The sequence below is a fragment of the Nipponia nippon genome, unplaced genomic scaffold (assembly GCF_047370975.1).
Source record: "Nipponia nippon isolate SJK-2023a ecotype South Korea unplaced genomic scaffold, ASM4737097v1 scaffold_9, whole genome shotgun sequence".
Taxonomy (NCBI): domain Eukaryota; kingdom Metazoa; phylum Chordata; class Aves; order Pelecaniformes; family Threskiornithidae; genus Nipponia; species Nipponia nippon.
This window is the reverse complement of record NW_028262413.1, coordinates 41,040,465-41,055,929: the sequence shown is the minus strand read 5'-3', so window position 1 is coordinate 41,055,929 and position 15,465 is coordinate 41,040,465. Positions and strand designations below refer to the sequence as shown.

The following is a 15,465-nucleotide window of genomic DNA, read 5'->3' as shown; positions in this document are numbered from 1 at the left end:
AGGGCAGGGTGAACAGAGGTGTTACCAGCCCTCAGCTGGCTCACACGGTTCCCATCAGCCACCACCTTGGCAAACGCAAACTCCTTTGCACTGCCAGAGCATCGAACCCACACTGATCTCCCACTGCCATTCCACGGGGCAAGGGATGGGAGGAGCCATGGGGCAGTGATGGTTGACATCTACTCAATCGCGGCTGCAAACACCCAACCGGTCAGACATCGAGGCTGTGTCTAGACTAGCTGACAAAAGGCTTCAGGGCTGGCATGTGGCAGTCCAACTGTTCTAATGGTTTGGTTTTAGTCCACGCCAATTTGACAGAATCCAAACAACTGTTGAGAGGACAACACAAGTCAAGGACAGTTCCCAGTGAGCAGTGCAAATGCCACCCTCCTTGGAGGCACGGAGCGGTTTAGCTGCACAGAGACAAACCATGCTGCACTTGCTGCCACCCACACTGTCCACTAGTGCAGACACAGCCTGAACACCCACGGAGGAAGACTGCACTGAGGACTTTTGCATTCATCTCATATTATCTCACCATACAGACAAACCCCAGAGCTGCTATAGTAGAAACATATGCAGTGTCCACCACACACGAGAGCCCCTTCTCTTCCAAATGCACTAGACCCGACCTAGTCCCAAAGCCGCTCAACCCCACGTGTCATTTCATGCTCAAGCAGCACCAGTCCCCCGCTTCCAGCTGCCCCAGGGGTCGAGATCCACTCACTGTTGCAGCTGCCGGCGGTGCCAGTCTCTGTCGCTGCCACGCTGCGCCGAACTGGCCCTTCGGACGCGGCCCTTCCTGACAGTGAATGGGTGAAAACAAGGGAAGGAGACAAACAAAAGAGAAGGGAAGGGTGAGAGAGGGAGGGAGGGATGGGGGGGGATGAAGCAAGGGGACAAGAAGGGAAAGGGTATGTCTTTAACTGAACCGTACGTCTTTCACTGGCTACAACATCCCAACACTGCACAACCCTTGCTGCGAGGGCACAGGGCAGGTGAGACCCCCTGGCCTTGGTCACCACCACCTTGCACCCCACACCATCACCTGCACCAGTATAGAGGGAGGGCAAGGGGTCAGCACTGGTGCTGGGCGAGAGTCACAGGGTGCTCTGGCTTCCTGAAATTTCTCCTTGGACTGTGAAGCCACATCCCTTGGGGACCCGGAGTCCCTCTCTGGCAGGAGAAGTTTCAGGAGGGTTGAGCAGTTCCTCTGCATCTGGTACTTAAGCATCCTGCTCCTTGGCCATCGCCAGTCCTCCTGGGCACAGTGCAGGGACCCATCTGGCTCTGCCAGCAGAACAAGACCCAGGCCTGATGTCTTTATTCAAGTAAGCTTGGGTTAGCCAGAGTTAAGGGCATCGTTGGCCAGATGTCCCAGTGAAGAACCTGGTACAGCATCCTATGCTTCCCCAAAAGTCTTTGTCCCATCAGTACTGTTGCAGTTTGGGAGAGGAAGAAAAAAACTCATCCCACAGCTTCCGATCACCCACAAACCTGCCAGCACTCGCGAAACTGAACCTTAGGAGGGGACAAGGGAAGTGAAATGATGGAGCAGAAAATGCAGCCATACTTTTTCCCATGTATCAAAGTAGGAAGGATTTGGGGAACGAGAGGGAGGAGAAGGGGTAGGGATCTCAGCGTGCAAATTAAGAGTGAATGACAAGCATAAGGTCCGCTGACTTTCTAGTAAGGCGTTTGTGTTCCCACCGGGACAAAAAGGAGACAAAATCCCAAGACAAAAAGGCAGTTGGTGAGCATGGTGGTTTGCGGGGAGACTTCTGGCTGTGCTACTTAGGAGCTCAGGCTGACAGCTGCCTGGGGAATACCAAAAATAAGGCCTCAGGGTGTGCCCAGCTAGTCATCACCCTGGGCGCCTTCCCGCCCCGCACCAGAGGTGAAAATTGAGCTGGTAAATGTAGCAGACAGCTCATTCTGCTTGGGGAATTGCCCCGTGAATGACTGACTCACCTCCCTTCCCAAAAAGCTGAGGTAGGAAAAGGGTGGGGGAAAGGCTTAGAAAATTGTTTCATGATGGTTGTTTAAATTGTCTCTGCATTACAATGTTACAGTTAGGGAAAAAGAAAAGAGAGATCTATTGCATAAAGCTGCATCCTAAAGCCAGCTGTGGCAGAGGTATGGACATTGGAAAGAAGCAGAGCAAATGAAGTCATCCAGCAGTGGGAAAAAAACATCAATATAATATAGTGCAGAACAAAGCAAATTCTACCTCAAACACAGAGCTGAAAGAGAAACATCTTCCTCTGTCAGATCTATTACCATGCATTTATTCCAATAACAAATAACTAACCCAAAGAGTAACCCAAACCTGATTTATTCCTCCATCTAAGTAAATATGAAGAGGCAGCCGAATCTGACTGTAAAAACCACTGATCTCATATGTTTTCCTTGTATGTATTGGAAAAAATAGGAGTGGAGTTTCTGCCTTGCTACCAGGGGATGCTGGCAAAGCATTTGAGCTATAGATATTGTATCTTGTCACTAATGACTGCAGGGAACTAAAAGGGATTTGGATTTTTTAATGCTTCACATTAATTGATAATTTGGTCTCAGAATCCACAGTGGAACACAGGATTTGCTATATTGGATCAGTCTAGTGGCCCATAAAATCTGGCATCTTGCCTCAGTGATGCTCAGAAAAATTATCATCCATGTCTTTGCTTATAAGGTTGCTGGCCATTTCTGTAAGGCCATATAGCTGTAACAGAGGAAAGGTCTTTCTGGCCTGCACAGGAAGCCACTTTAAAACCCTGAAATGTCATTTTGTCAGGGCTATATTACATCTTTTTTTTTTTTTTTAATGCAAGGAAGGAACTCTGTAACTACGAACATTTTCAACAGACATGTTGCTGTTTTTCCTCTTGTTCACCACAGCCCAAATAGCGAGGTGAACTTGTGTTTTCAGAGGGCAAATGAGAACACGACTGGGGCCAGAGGGGGGGGAGATGCCTTGTACTGAGCAGAACAATATCGATTAGGCAGTGTAAAGATTTCCCTCACTAATTCCTTTAGCAATCTTACCATGTGTTGCCCACATAATTGGATGGGAAATGGAGAGGTGGAATCACTTAAGCGTTCAAAGCTCAACACACACCGAGAAAAGATTCCTATTTTGTGTGTGTGTGCAATTTTGTGCATCGTTGCCCCTTGATTGTACACTGAACATGCTCTCTTTGACAGCCTAGCCCTAAACAGCCTGTTTATTAAAGACAGCTGCTTGCAAATAGGGGCTTTCTCCATCCAGCTGGCGTAGAGAAGGAGCTCGCTGTGGCTGTGAGAGAGGCAGGACTATGAAACAGGGTGGGATCAGGAGGGGGAAAGCCCGTGGAAATTCTGACCATGTAGGAATCAGGAGGAAAAAAGAAAGGTAATGGTTTCTCTCCATGCAAATGTCTTAATTAAGGAGGACAATGAAGATATTTGCATCTTAATTTTTCTAGGGAGGTCTTAATTTTGTCTTGAAGCAAGGCTTTTCAAACTGGGGAAAACCTTTGAGTCTATCTATCTCACTCAAAAAGTCACTACTCCATGCCAAAAATCAGAAAAAAAAAAAGTAAGCCAAGTCATAATTTATCCATGCTCCCACTAAACTGGCTTATAACTTCTCTGCTTTCAGTTCTTTTGCTGATCATACTGAGGTTTGGGGATGTTCCCCACCTTTTTCAACTGATGTGTGATCTCATGGCTGTCCCCATGGTAAAGGAGAGCTGAGATCATGGTCCTGCAGGTGGGAAGGCAGGAGGAGGCCACTGGCCAGCTGGGATGCAGTGGGGAAATGGGTCCAACAACATAGAGAAGATGAGGGGGGAGGGTTTTACACACCCAAGTCTCCCGCGATTGTAAGTGGCAGTGCTCCTTCCAAAGCGCGAATGGTTCGTTTCCATACACTCAGGAGGACACACACTGTTTCTGGTCCAGCTAGGGCTAGAATAATGAAGCTCACTGGCATATGTTTCTCCACTTTCTTCTGCTCTACCTTCTGCCTTCTTCTGCCCTGTACAAAATCCTTGTTTCTGGTGACACCACAGAGGAACATGTTTTGGCTGGATCTCCACCATGGGAGAGTCTCCCTGGCTCAAAACTAGGCACTGTGCTCTTTTCCATGTATTTCACAGCTTTCAGGCTAATGGATGTTCAGAGTGGGAAGCACGGGAGGAAGGGAGCACATTGCATGCATGCAGCCTCTAGCAGGTGACTGGGAACCACACTTGGACAATACAAATTAAATCAGGGGAAAAAAACAGTTTCACAGTCAATGGGAGGAAAAAACTACTCAAGGACGGGTGGGGATCACCCTTTCTGGATCTGTTGGCTGCACCCAGGGAACACTGAAAATGGAAGAGAGTCCTGCCTTCCCTAGTTAAGTTCTATGGGAAGGGAATTGCTTTGAAGGAAAGGGCTCTTGAAATCCCTATAGGAAACTTGCTGTCTCAAGTTTTCACAGCAGAGGTGAACAGGCTTGGGTAGTTTGGCTATGTGGAGAAACAATCCCAGCTTTCTGAATTGAACTCAGTCTCTGACTTCTTGGGGACAGTGTCACTACCCCTCAGCTGGGTCCAGCATTTGATTTGTTACTCCCAGCTCTCTCCCCAGCTCCCATTAAAGCAGAGATCAGCCTGGACAGCTTTTAAGAGCAGCCAAAGTCCAGGCAGCTGGGACCCTGACCTCATCCAGAGATGCATAGAGGAGAGTATGGAAACAGAAGAACCCACAGCATATGTCCCACAATATCTTCCAGTCCTCAATAATCAGTGGTACAGGGATTTCCTGAAACAGGAGAGGTATTTTGTGTTTGACAGCCCCTGATAGAATACTTAACCTTCTACAAGTCTTTTCAGTCACTTTTTCAACCCTTCTCAGCTCTTGGCACCTACCATCTCCTGAGACAAGGAGTCCCACCACTTTACTATCCACTGTAGCGTCTCTCTTGGATCTGAACCTGCCAGGTCTTTTAGGTCAGGAAGTACTGGACAACAAACAATTCCTTCCTATTTGACTACATCTATGATCTCTGCAAATGGAAGGTCAGGAGTTAAAAAACATCAGGAAGCTAAACTGAAAGGCTTTGAACTCCCAGCTCTCTGGAGCTCAGTCCAATGCTTGGGAGAAAGCAAAAGCCTCAATTCAAACGTCTGGGAATGAGCCTGAGCTTTGATTGAAAGATCGTAAGTTTGATTAGCTCTCAGTAAGTGTGTGAGGGTTTGGGTGGTTTGGAGGGAACATGGAGGAGTTAAGCATGGAGGTCAGTGTTTGGGTGAATATTGAGACTATATTAAACAAAAAATCTGAGCCAAATGACTTGCAATGCAGCTGCAACATATCCCAAGCAGGAGAAGAGGTGAGCGTGGAGGTCAAGTACCATAGCAGGGAGTTTTTATTTCCCAAAAAACAAACTGCTCTTTTGTGCCTGTGCTTCAAAGATGTCACCAGATTGTAAGAGCTCTTCACCTGCCACATCCCTCTCATTACTGAAATGAAATAAATGGCAACAGCATGAAAACAGCAACTCAGGCAGGAGAAAGACAGGTAGACAGTGAGGAAAAGGGGAGGGGGGAAACAGGGTGCGGGTGGAGGTCTTGGCAGGGTGGAGAATTAGGGCAATTACCATTTCTGAGAAAATGCCAGAAATACAACACAACCTAATTTCCCCAATTAATTCCTCTGCACTTGAGCTGCTTTGTGTGAAGAGCTCTTAATGTTTCAAACAGGAGGAAGAAGAGGAAAAAAAAGACTCAACATTTGTTTTTCCCTCAGTGTAGAAATGGGGAAGTGTTGAGGAAAAATGTCTGGCTAAAACACAAGATGATGCTGTTACATTTTCCTTTCAGGAGATAAGGAACTGTGTCATGAATTCAATTTGCAGAGGTTTTTATAGGAGCCACAGAGATATCAAAGACCAGCACGTTCAATACCACACTGACTTTTCCTGCATGCAGAACACACCAGGACAGGCACAGAGACGCTTAACCCATGCACCCACATTCAGCAGTTCCTTCACCTCCCGTTTCCATCCCTACTGCAAGTTAGGGGGAAATTGGTTCTTTTGTCCGCAAAGCACCAGTCAGGGCAGTTGTGAGGCACCATGGCATGAGCCGTCCACACCTAATGGGGCATAGAGGTGTCATCTAGGGGGAACAACGGCAATGAAAACAAGGAAAGAAATAACAAATCAGGGGTTGGGGTGATGGAACACGTGGGGTAAACAGATGCTGAGAAGGGCATGTAATACTTTGAACAGCAGACACAGGCTCCTGCATATAGCAAGACTATGGCTCTGCCTGGCTGGCCCCTCTGTATCAGTACTAGGGTTTTCCAGGTCACTATGAGACTTTCCTGTCCTTACTTATGTAGGTATGACAAAGCAAGACATATTCTCCATGATCCCACTTAATACAGGAGAAAATTAAAGTACTTTTCACTTCTAAGTCCTTTCCTTAGTGCAACATATATTTACAGATATGAAACCTTCCCAACACCCTGGAAGAAAGGATGGAGAGAGCAGCACATTATATTTTTCACCTCAGAGAAGGGGTAGAAGAGACAAAAGGCGATGCTCAGCTGCTTAGCTCCCGCACAGCACTTAGGTGTTGGAAATGGTACTGATGTCGGAAGCTGAATGTGGCACACACATCGTACTATCTACACAAGATTACACACAACAGTCAGCACAGCCAGGGACTGAACTTGCTTTCCCCCACCCAACGACATTGAAACGGAGCCTGAGCACACTGTCTGGGTGCACGGAACCTGGCTCACTCTCTGTCCGGAGCTGACTAATCCTGCCAGTCTACACCAGGTCTACAGTAAAATCTGAGAGTGGCAGCTTTTTTTCTTTTCCCCAAAGTGAGTCAGTACCATATCCCAGATAGAAATTCAGAGGGAGTTTTCCTCCCCTCTGCCTGTTAGCATTCCCCTTCACAGGTGATGGTGCAGAGCCCTACCACACTCATTGCAGGGCTCCTTCCTGGTGCTAACAGGGCTGGGCAGCAATTTCCCTCTGCTAGGCTTGATCTCCCATGCTGTAAACATGCTGCATGAGATGGACAGCAAAGCAACAAAGAGAGCATCAGGGGACACAAAAGCAGGTGAAGGATACACATGGGCATTAAGGAGCCCTGGCAAGTATGCACACAAAATGCCAGTGGGAGAGTACAGCTAAACCTCTGCAGTGAGTTCCAAGCTGGTGGGAACAGAGCACCATTCAATCATGGGGTGATCATTTAGGGACCCTCTATCTAGGAAAGTGAGGGTCAGACTAAATTTACTTTCAATGTAAGGCTTGTCTATTAGGCTTATCTACCACGCTGAATGAGTCTCCAAAGGAGCATGACCCGGGCAGCTGCTAAACCTTGGTGATCTATTACTTGTGTGAAAACTACACTGGAAAAATAACTGACTGTACACAGGAGAAAAAAACCAATTTTGAACTCCAGAGGAGAAGAACTAAAAAGTAAGAGATGGTCTAGATGGGAAATGGTCATCAGGAAGCAACCTGACAATGGGTACTGAAAATTATAAAAAATATGACTTTTTCTCTAGCCATTTTAAAGAAAGAGAAGAAAGAAAATGTTTACAGAGTGAACCTTCATGCTTCAGAGGAGGAAGCATCTGCCAGAGGGATCCTAGACTTTTTAAAGAACACTGACCTAAGGCCAAAGTCATAGCAGAAACGTTGTTTTGGTTCTGATGGTCTAAGGATGTGAGAGCCAAGGTTCATAGGAAGAGATATTAATCTTTTATTAAACCAACTGATACTACTGAAAAAAAAAAAAAAAAAAAGAGCTCAGAGAGGGTTTGTGTATCTAAAATTCATTCTTTTTTTCCCCTCCAACAATATCATAAGTTCTAATAAAAGATATTACTTCTTCCTGCAAACCTTGTCTCTCCCAAATCCAAACAATGCTCCAGAGTGGTGAGGACACAGAAGCAGGGAGCGTTTTTTGTTATTATGTTTAGCTCTGTATTGCTAGAAATAGAAACATATTTTCAGAGCCCTTTGCAAATCCTGCACGTGTCTTTTTTTTGACAAGCAGGTGTCCTCTGCATGATGAACTGTGACCAGGAGTACACTCAGGACAGGCCTCTGGGAAAGGATGGAGCTAAGTCCCCTAGAGGTTTCAAGCCCAGCCCAGGATTTAGGCAGGATGCCAGAAGGGTAGGACATAGGAGACCTGGACAGAGGGATGTCTTAATGTGGTTTAATGCCTACATAAATCCTTCCTCTACTTGACATGTGTCTTCACTGCTGGGTTTCCACCCATGTCAGGACATTACCTTGGAAGTTATTAAGGACCGTTGACTACAATTTAAAACTGTATTCTCTTCTAAAGATGAAGAAATACTGCCCTTTCCATGGGCAGCTGCCACATGGTTTTGCTGGGAATTGAATTACACATTTTGGGGGAAGAAAGGAAAAAGTTCTGGATTTTACTGGAGCACAAGTGAGTTCAGAGCCACAGAAGGGCTCTGGGAGCAACCAAACCCCAGTCTGCTGGGTGAAAGAGCAGCTGGGGGTCCTAAGCCCAGCCCTGGTGATGCCCCCAGCTCTGGACAAACCCCCCAGCCTCCATGACAGCCTCCAGCTCCCCAGGCAGTGCTGGGCAGGCACCATGTGCCTGACTTGCTGCAGTCTCCATGCCACACTCAGCTTGGCTGAGGCACAACGTCCCTGACCTGCAGCGTCCCACCACCTGCTGTCACAGTCCTGAGTCATAGCTAAAAAAATCACCTACTCACATATTTTTTTAAAGAAAACAACACGGAAAACGAAATCCGCCCAAATTTTTTCTCTCCAATATGGATATATTCCATCCTGCCTTCCCACAGAGACCCACACCAAAGATTGCACAGCACATTACACAACACATCACAGAAATGCTTCTTCAGCATCCCCGCCTTTACTCTTCACACAGATGCTGGGCTACTTCTCCCTGTCTCCCCAGTCCCTCGACTTTCTTCCACTTTCTAATCAGATGTTGTTTCACCTCTCCCCACCACCTACACCTCCACAACCATCTTCTCTCCATCCTGCCTTGTTGAAAGAAGGTTTAAAGGCACCAGCTGACGGGATCCCTCTGTGGTGCACAAGGAAAAGGACGCATCTGTCTTCAGGCAGAACATGGAGAGCCATGCGGGAGAGGGGAAACAAGCCTCTCTGCTGTTTTTGTTACGCAAATGTTTGTTTTCTGTATCCAAATGTGTAACAGGAAATTAAGCAGTTCACCTTTGTTAAAGCACTTTTGCATCCCACAAATGCAGGAGCCAGATGGTGTTCTTTCTTTGTTTTAAAAGATTAAAGAAGGGAAAGAAAGGAAATGGCTAGGAGCTAATCCTCAGCCTGGAACACACTCATATATCCACGTGCCCAGTTATCTGTGCTCATGGGGCCTGAGCAGGATCAAACACGGGGACCCAGTGGACTGAAGTGAGTCTGCTTGCAGAGAGCTCCAGACCTGTCACTTTACATCAGCTTCGAGGTGGAATCCTTCACCGTGTTCCCAGAAAATGACAAATTACCGTGTTCTCCCTCGGCTGCAGCTTGGACACACCAAGCAATATTTTCCAGAAACCACCTGAAGCAGAACTTTACTCCAGGTCCTACTGGTGGGAATGGCAGGCTGTTGACAGGGGAGAGCTGCTGTGCACAAACACTGAGAATCAGACTTGGGAATATCACCAGGCAGGTTGTAGATATGATCAGGGACAGCACCAAAGAGTTCACAGTTCAGCTCTTCAGCCACATCTCCACCTTCCATAGGTGATACCCAGGAGCAGTTTTGTTCTCACACTTGAGCTCATTTGCTCTCTGTCTGTATTCAGTCAAAAGCCCTCACTTGAGGTACCTTGGTGGATTTTATGATAGGTCTGTTCACTCAAAAGGATTGCCTCAGGAGCCTTGAAGGGCCAGTTTTCATGCAAGGGATGTTAGGAATTAAAATTCTGAGCAAGATAGAGCACAAATGCACAACTGTTGTGAAACCATGTTGTTTTTCTCACCTACATTTGCAGGAGAAAATGAATGCTGCTTCTTACCAGAGTTGAAGTCAAGTCTAATACAGTCAATTCACATGAGTCCCATGTGGCTTCATTAGTGTCACAACCAAGTTTCTGTTCAAAGGGTTGACTATTCTTGTTCATAGGGAACTTAGAAGTGCAGGTTTCCACATAGAAACCAAATAGATTTCCTATTTCAGAGACAGCAAGGCTCACACAATTTCTTGCAGAGAATGGATGCAGTGGTGCTGTGCAAAGGCAGAGGGAGAGGAGAGGATGGGTACGAGAGAGTGGTGGATGGGGAAGCACAGAGACTGTCACATAACTGTGAGTGCACCAAAATGGTGAATAACGAGATCGGCTCCATGTGCTCTCCTGGTAAACATGTCCCACAAGGCAGTGATTAGAGAAGGAGATTGAGAAAAGAACCTATCTGGGTTCTTCTCATATGCTGGGAGAAGTGTGGCTGGGCTGTGGCTGGAGAAAGGATGAAGAACACTTGGCTCCCAGACTTCTGCTCATTGCTGGGGGGAATATATGGCCTGGATGGGCTTCCCAGCTCTGTCATTGAATCCTGCTTTGGCCTTGGGCAAGTCATGTAAAGTCTCTGCCTCTCACGCCACCAATGCAAATATGGGCAATCAAAACCGTAATTTGCTAGGACCCCTCTTTGGACTGTAACAGGAAAAGCTCTCCATGCATGCAGAGCATGGACTTACTGATCAAGAGTTTTAAAAGTACCAAAAGTCAGTGAAAAGAGAGAAAAGAAAATCAACTAAGAACAAATGGCTGTGCTGGTCTGAAGCTAAGCTCTTGGTCTCGTAAACAGGTGATAACTAGTTCTTGCTTTGGTCACTCATGGCAATTTGTGTTAGCAGAGAAAAGTCCACTAGAAAAGCCTTACAACACTGCACGAGATAGCATGGAGCAATCCTCAGCAAAGCATTTTGCACAGACAGGATGAGGTCTATGGGACACCACCACAGAGAAGACAAAAAATCCGACAACAGTGAACTGGCCTATGGAGATCTTCTCAGTTCTCACTTTTTGGAGGCCCTCCCAGCCTTCACATGGCAATAGCAGCAAATTCTCTCATTGCAGAGAGAGCTCTCGGTGCTGCAAGAACACAAGCTTGGCTGGGATTGTCTCAAGCGGTGTGACACTGTGGTTGAGGTAGGTCTAACACAGCTGAAGAAAAGGAGCCAGGCAAGAACAGGCTGCTTCTCATCCTCCCCTGGGTCTTCTCTTCCCTACTTGCTACTTCCTGAAGTTTCTGTAGTGATGGGACCATAGCCACCTCTCTTCCCTCATCACTGTCCAGTAACTGCACAGAGACCTTGTCCCAGCCTGGGCTTTTGTGCTGCACAGTGAAGACTGGTGCCCTCACTGGCAATTAAACTTAGTGATAAGCCAATGTCCTGGGCTGGGAGGGGTGATATGTCTCTGCAGAAATCTGATCACATCCTCCCCAACACAGTAATTCTACTTAGCAACTGCCTATCACATAAAGAAAACACTCTGAATCAGATCAAGACCACAGGTCAACCCTTTCTCAGGTAGCTGACAGAAATCATTCTCAAAGCCAAACATCCATGTTGTAACCAGAAATAAACCAGCCTTAGTCCAAGCATCAGGCTAGAAACCGCTGCTCCTTAGCCTGAAAAGCCCTGCCCAGCGACAAATGCCTACTCCAGTGTGCTTCAAACTCTGCACATCACAGCTTCTCCTGTGGCTGAGGAAGGGTGAGAAACACGCTGTCCCCCCAGGGAGGCTGCCATCTCGGGCAGATAGGGCAGTGCAGACAGGTACAAAGGGAGTGTGCAAGACAAGGGGAGAGTGCAAACACAAATCACAGAAGAAAAGGCTGGAAAGGCATTCCTGACTCATTGAGTCTGTCCCCAGAGATGAGTGCAGGATTAGCCTCTGCACTAAACACAGGCATTTTTATCTAGTTGCTTCCTGAACTTCTTTAATGACAGGCCCTCAGCAACCTACCTCTGGCAAATTATTCCATTGTCTAAATGATGGCCCTGCTGCAAAAAAGTGATTTGAGGTCAAACCTAAATTGCCTATTATTTCCTCTTCCATATTTTATGTACTTATCAGTCAGTCTTTCAGATGCCTTTTCTCTAGGTCCCTGTATTAAGTTTCTTTAATCTAACACCAGAGGTCACAGCCTGTAGTCTTTGTCATCTCTTTGGATTACCTTTAGTTTATCAATGTCTTCAAAAAAGAGGGAGAAAATATAGGAAGGAAGTAAGAATGGGGTGACTTCAGAGCCATCCCAAAGCATGTGACTGTGTGCTGGGGTATCACAGAGAGCTCTGTGTGTAGGCATCTGCATGGATGTCTGAACTACAAGCATAGCCAGGACTGAAAAGGAGTGAGGACAGTGGTTCAGGAATGCCTGATTGACATCTGTGTGCATGTTTCAGTGAGGGAATAACCAAGGAAGTGAGCCCAAGAGCTCCAAAAACTGATTTATTGTAACATTTCCTAGTCTCCCTTTGCTCTGAGCATCAGACTGCTGCTGGAGCTGCCTTACCCTGTAGTAATCAGTGCTGTAGACATCTCGTGACATCCCAAAGTCTCCAATCTTCACCAGCAGGTTGGCTCCGACCAAGCAGTTCCTGGTGGCCAGGTCTCTATGGACAAAGTGCTGGGAGGCAAGGTACACCATTCCAGAGGCGATCTGGCTAGCGATGTGGAGCATCTGGGATAGCCCTAGCTCCCCTTTGGCTTGTCGAGGTTGCCCATCCACGAGGATCATAGCATCTGGGCCATGTGCCCTATAGGGAGGAAGAAGCAAAAAGCATAGAGTTGGGTCTCAAAAGTGACCAGGAGATAGGAATCCCACACGGTCGCTGTTCCTGCTGTGGTGGGGACTAGCCCCCAACTCTGCACTGTGAGGATGTACACGCAGCTCCAGTGGAAAGAAAAAAAGAAAAGTTTAAGAGAACAGGAGGTTGGGGGAACATTTATTTGGTGGGTGAGCGGGTGGTATACATCCTTACTCTTCCGCAAGCAACCTCTTAGGCCACAGATGGACACAGACTGCCAGGACAGAGGGACCATTGGTTTGATGAAACATGGACATTCTTCTCTGGCAAGACCTATGCAAAACTAATTTGCCTCCAGATATTTACATGTGTGCTCCAGTTATTCTTACACCTTGGAAACCTTCCCAGAGGTAGAGATATCACCCCCTTTTCTCCCACAGCCATCATATTCTTGCTACCTAGTCTCTTTATTAATCCCAAACAGCCTCATCTGTTTCCTCCAAACACCATATCACCAAATAACCTACCCCTGATCAGTACCAATACAGCCAGAGATCACATAAAAGGTTTCAGAGGAACACCAGCAGCTTCATCCCTGGAAAATACCTTTTATACCCTAAGCCATCCCAGAGGTAACACAGGTACTGTAAACTGTGAAGGCACAAGCAGAGGTGCAAAGGCTAGACCTGGATGTCAGCAGATGTAGAGAACATCCTGGGCAACAAAAGGAAATATTTTGCTGAACCAAGTGCATTGTAAATGCAGAACTGAAGGTCAGGCTTATTCCTGTCCTGTCCCCTTTTTAGTCCCCTCCCTCACTGTGTACCAAGTCCGTCTTTGCCATCCTCCCTCTGTGATGTCTCTTCCCCTCGTAGAGCTCACCCTGTGGTAGCCTGTGTGAAGGTGGAATAACAAAATCCCTCAGATTTAGGGAAAAGCAAAAGATTTTGCTGTGACCTTCCTCCTTGTGACTAAGATACAGTACAGCATTTCCTCCGAGGCTTTCATACTGTTCTCTTTGAAATGATTCTTGGCATTTCACCCCTGTCATCAGCAGTAACCCCACAGAGAGCTAACAAATTGAAATTGCACAGAGCTTTCCCTCCTTCTTGACATGGGAGAACAACCCACAACAAGATCCAAACTGTTTCCCTCCTTTGTCTCTGTTCCCTAATTGCTCTGTTGGGCTTGAGGGTGCACCAAAGGGATTAGCATCCAAGCACTGGGGCTCAAACGATAGTTTTTCAAATGCCCTTGTCTTCAACTACATCCTGCTGCCCTGCCCCTGGAAACATGGCTCTGAAGATCCCCTCCTGGTAGAAAGGATAGCTGAAAGAGGAGAGGAACTCCAGAAATGAGTGCTGATGAGCCAGGAGTGTTTTTTGGGAGCCACAAGTGGGTGATGCTGCAGTGAATGTGGGATGAGCTGGCTGGGAGCAGCACTGCAGGCGGCAGGGCTGGGCCTGCTGGGGGAATCTTGAAGGCTCGCAGGCATGGTGAGAGCATCAGCACACCAGAAGAACTACTGGGGGCAAGGAGGAGCTCCAGAAGAGTGTATGCAGAAATGACTCCTTGATGTCTTATTTAGACAGCCCACAGATGGGTTTACCCCAGGAAATTACCTGGTGGTGACAACAGATGTTGACAGCAGGTGAAGCTGAGCCAGGACTGAGCAGGTTAGCTAAAAACAGCAAAGCAGGACAAACAATAGTTTCTAAAACTGTGCTGGACAGTTTGTACCAGTCATGCCTGGCAGTTACACCATATTTAGCTGCAGCTGATACCTGTTGTCATCAAAGGTAAGCATTCCTAGGTGAGAAGTGAAGGATATATTACTATTTCATTACTGCCACCTTTTTCAAATACAATAATGGCTCCCAAAGAAATGTCTGTCTCTGAAGGGAACAGGTGATGTTTAAAAAATGATCAGCCAACACCTTTATTTCACTGGCTCTTTTTACATCCTACTATATAGGACACATCTCGATATGTCCTATATAATACATACACTTCCCTCCCTCCCTTTCTCCATCCCACAAGGGTATAATCCAGAAGAAAGAAGTATCAACACATTTATGAGATTAACAGAAGGGATATTAGCACATTTAGTTGTGTCAAAAAGCCTGCAGGGAATACAAGAGGGGTCTGCTCATCTCTTCTTGGAGAAAGGGGTTTAATTCAGCTTCACAGAAAGTCCATAAGATTGGGTGGATCCCTTGTTAAAGAACTGTTGGGGTTTTTTTCTGTTATGGAGTGATGGAGGCTTTTGTCAGCCTGGGGAAAAAAATCACCCTCCTGGCTGCATGCTTCCTCTGCTGAAATGCTTTTTTCCGTCCCAAGACAGTCTAACTGTAGGGGCTGCTCCACAGGAAGGACTGACACAAAAACATCAGAACTATGCAACTTTTCTAACAAAATCTATTGCCTTTCTGAGTTAACAGCAAATAGCAACAACTTACTATAGACTGAAAAGAGGGTTTGTAATGGCAACATGCAAACATCCCTATTTCAAATTTGCTGCTGCCACAGACAGAAAACAAAAGCTAGAAAACGAGTGACAGAAGGAAAGGGAGGAAGCAATGGAGATATTTGGTGAGTAGAGAGGCAAGGCGGCTGCTGCAGACCCCCAGAAGTGGGTCTGGGGAGTGCCCAGCCTTGCCACGCACATAAC

The 15,465-nt window shown here is 46.8% G+C and overlaps 1 protein-coding gene across 5 annotated transcripts in view; it reads right to left on the bottom strand.

Moving 5' to 3' along the window:
* NTRK3 (neurotrophic receptor tyrosine kinase 3) overlaps positions 1-15,465 on the bottom strand; it is a 231,968-nt gene that overhangs the window by 34,759 nt on the left and 181,744 nt on the right. For 4 of the 5 annotated variants that reach the window (XM_009470065.2, XM_087743749.1, XM_087743748.1 and 1 more), the window contains 2 exons: positions 12,560-12,803; positions 728-802 (listed from right to left, as the gene is read on the bottom strand). In XM_009470065.2, coding sequence (XP_009468340.1) covers positions 728-802; positions 12,560-12,803 — 319 coding nt within the window. The remainder of the gene's footprint in view (positions 1-727; positions 803-12,559; positions 12,804-15,465) is intronic. The other variant, XM_009470066.2, reaches the window with a different exon arrangement.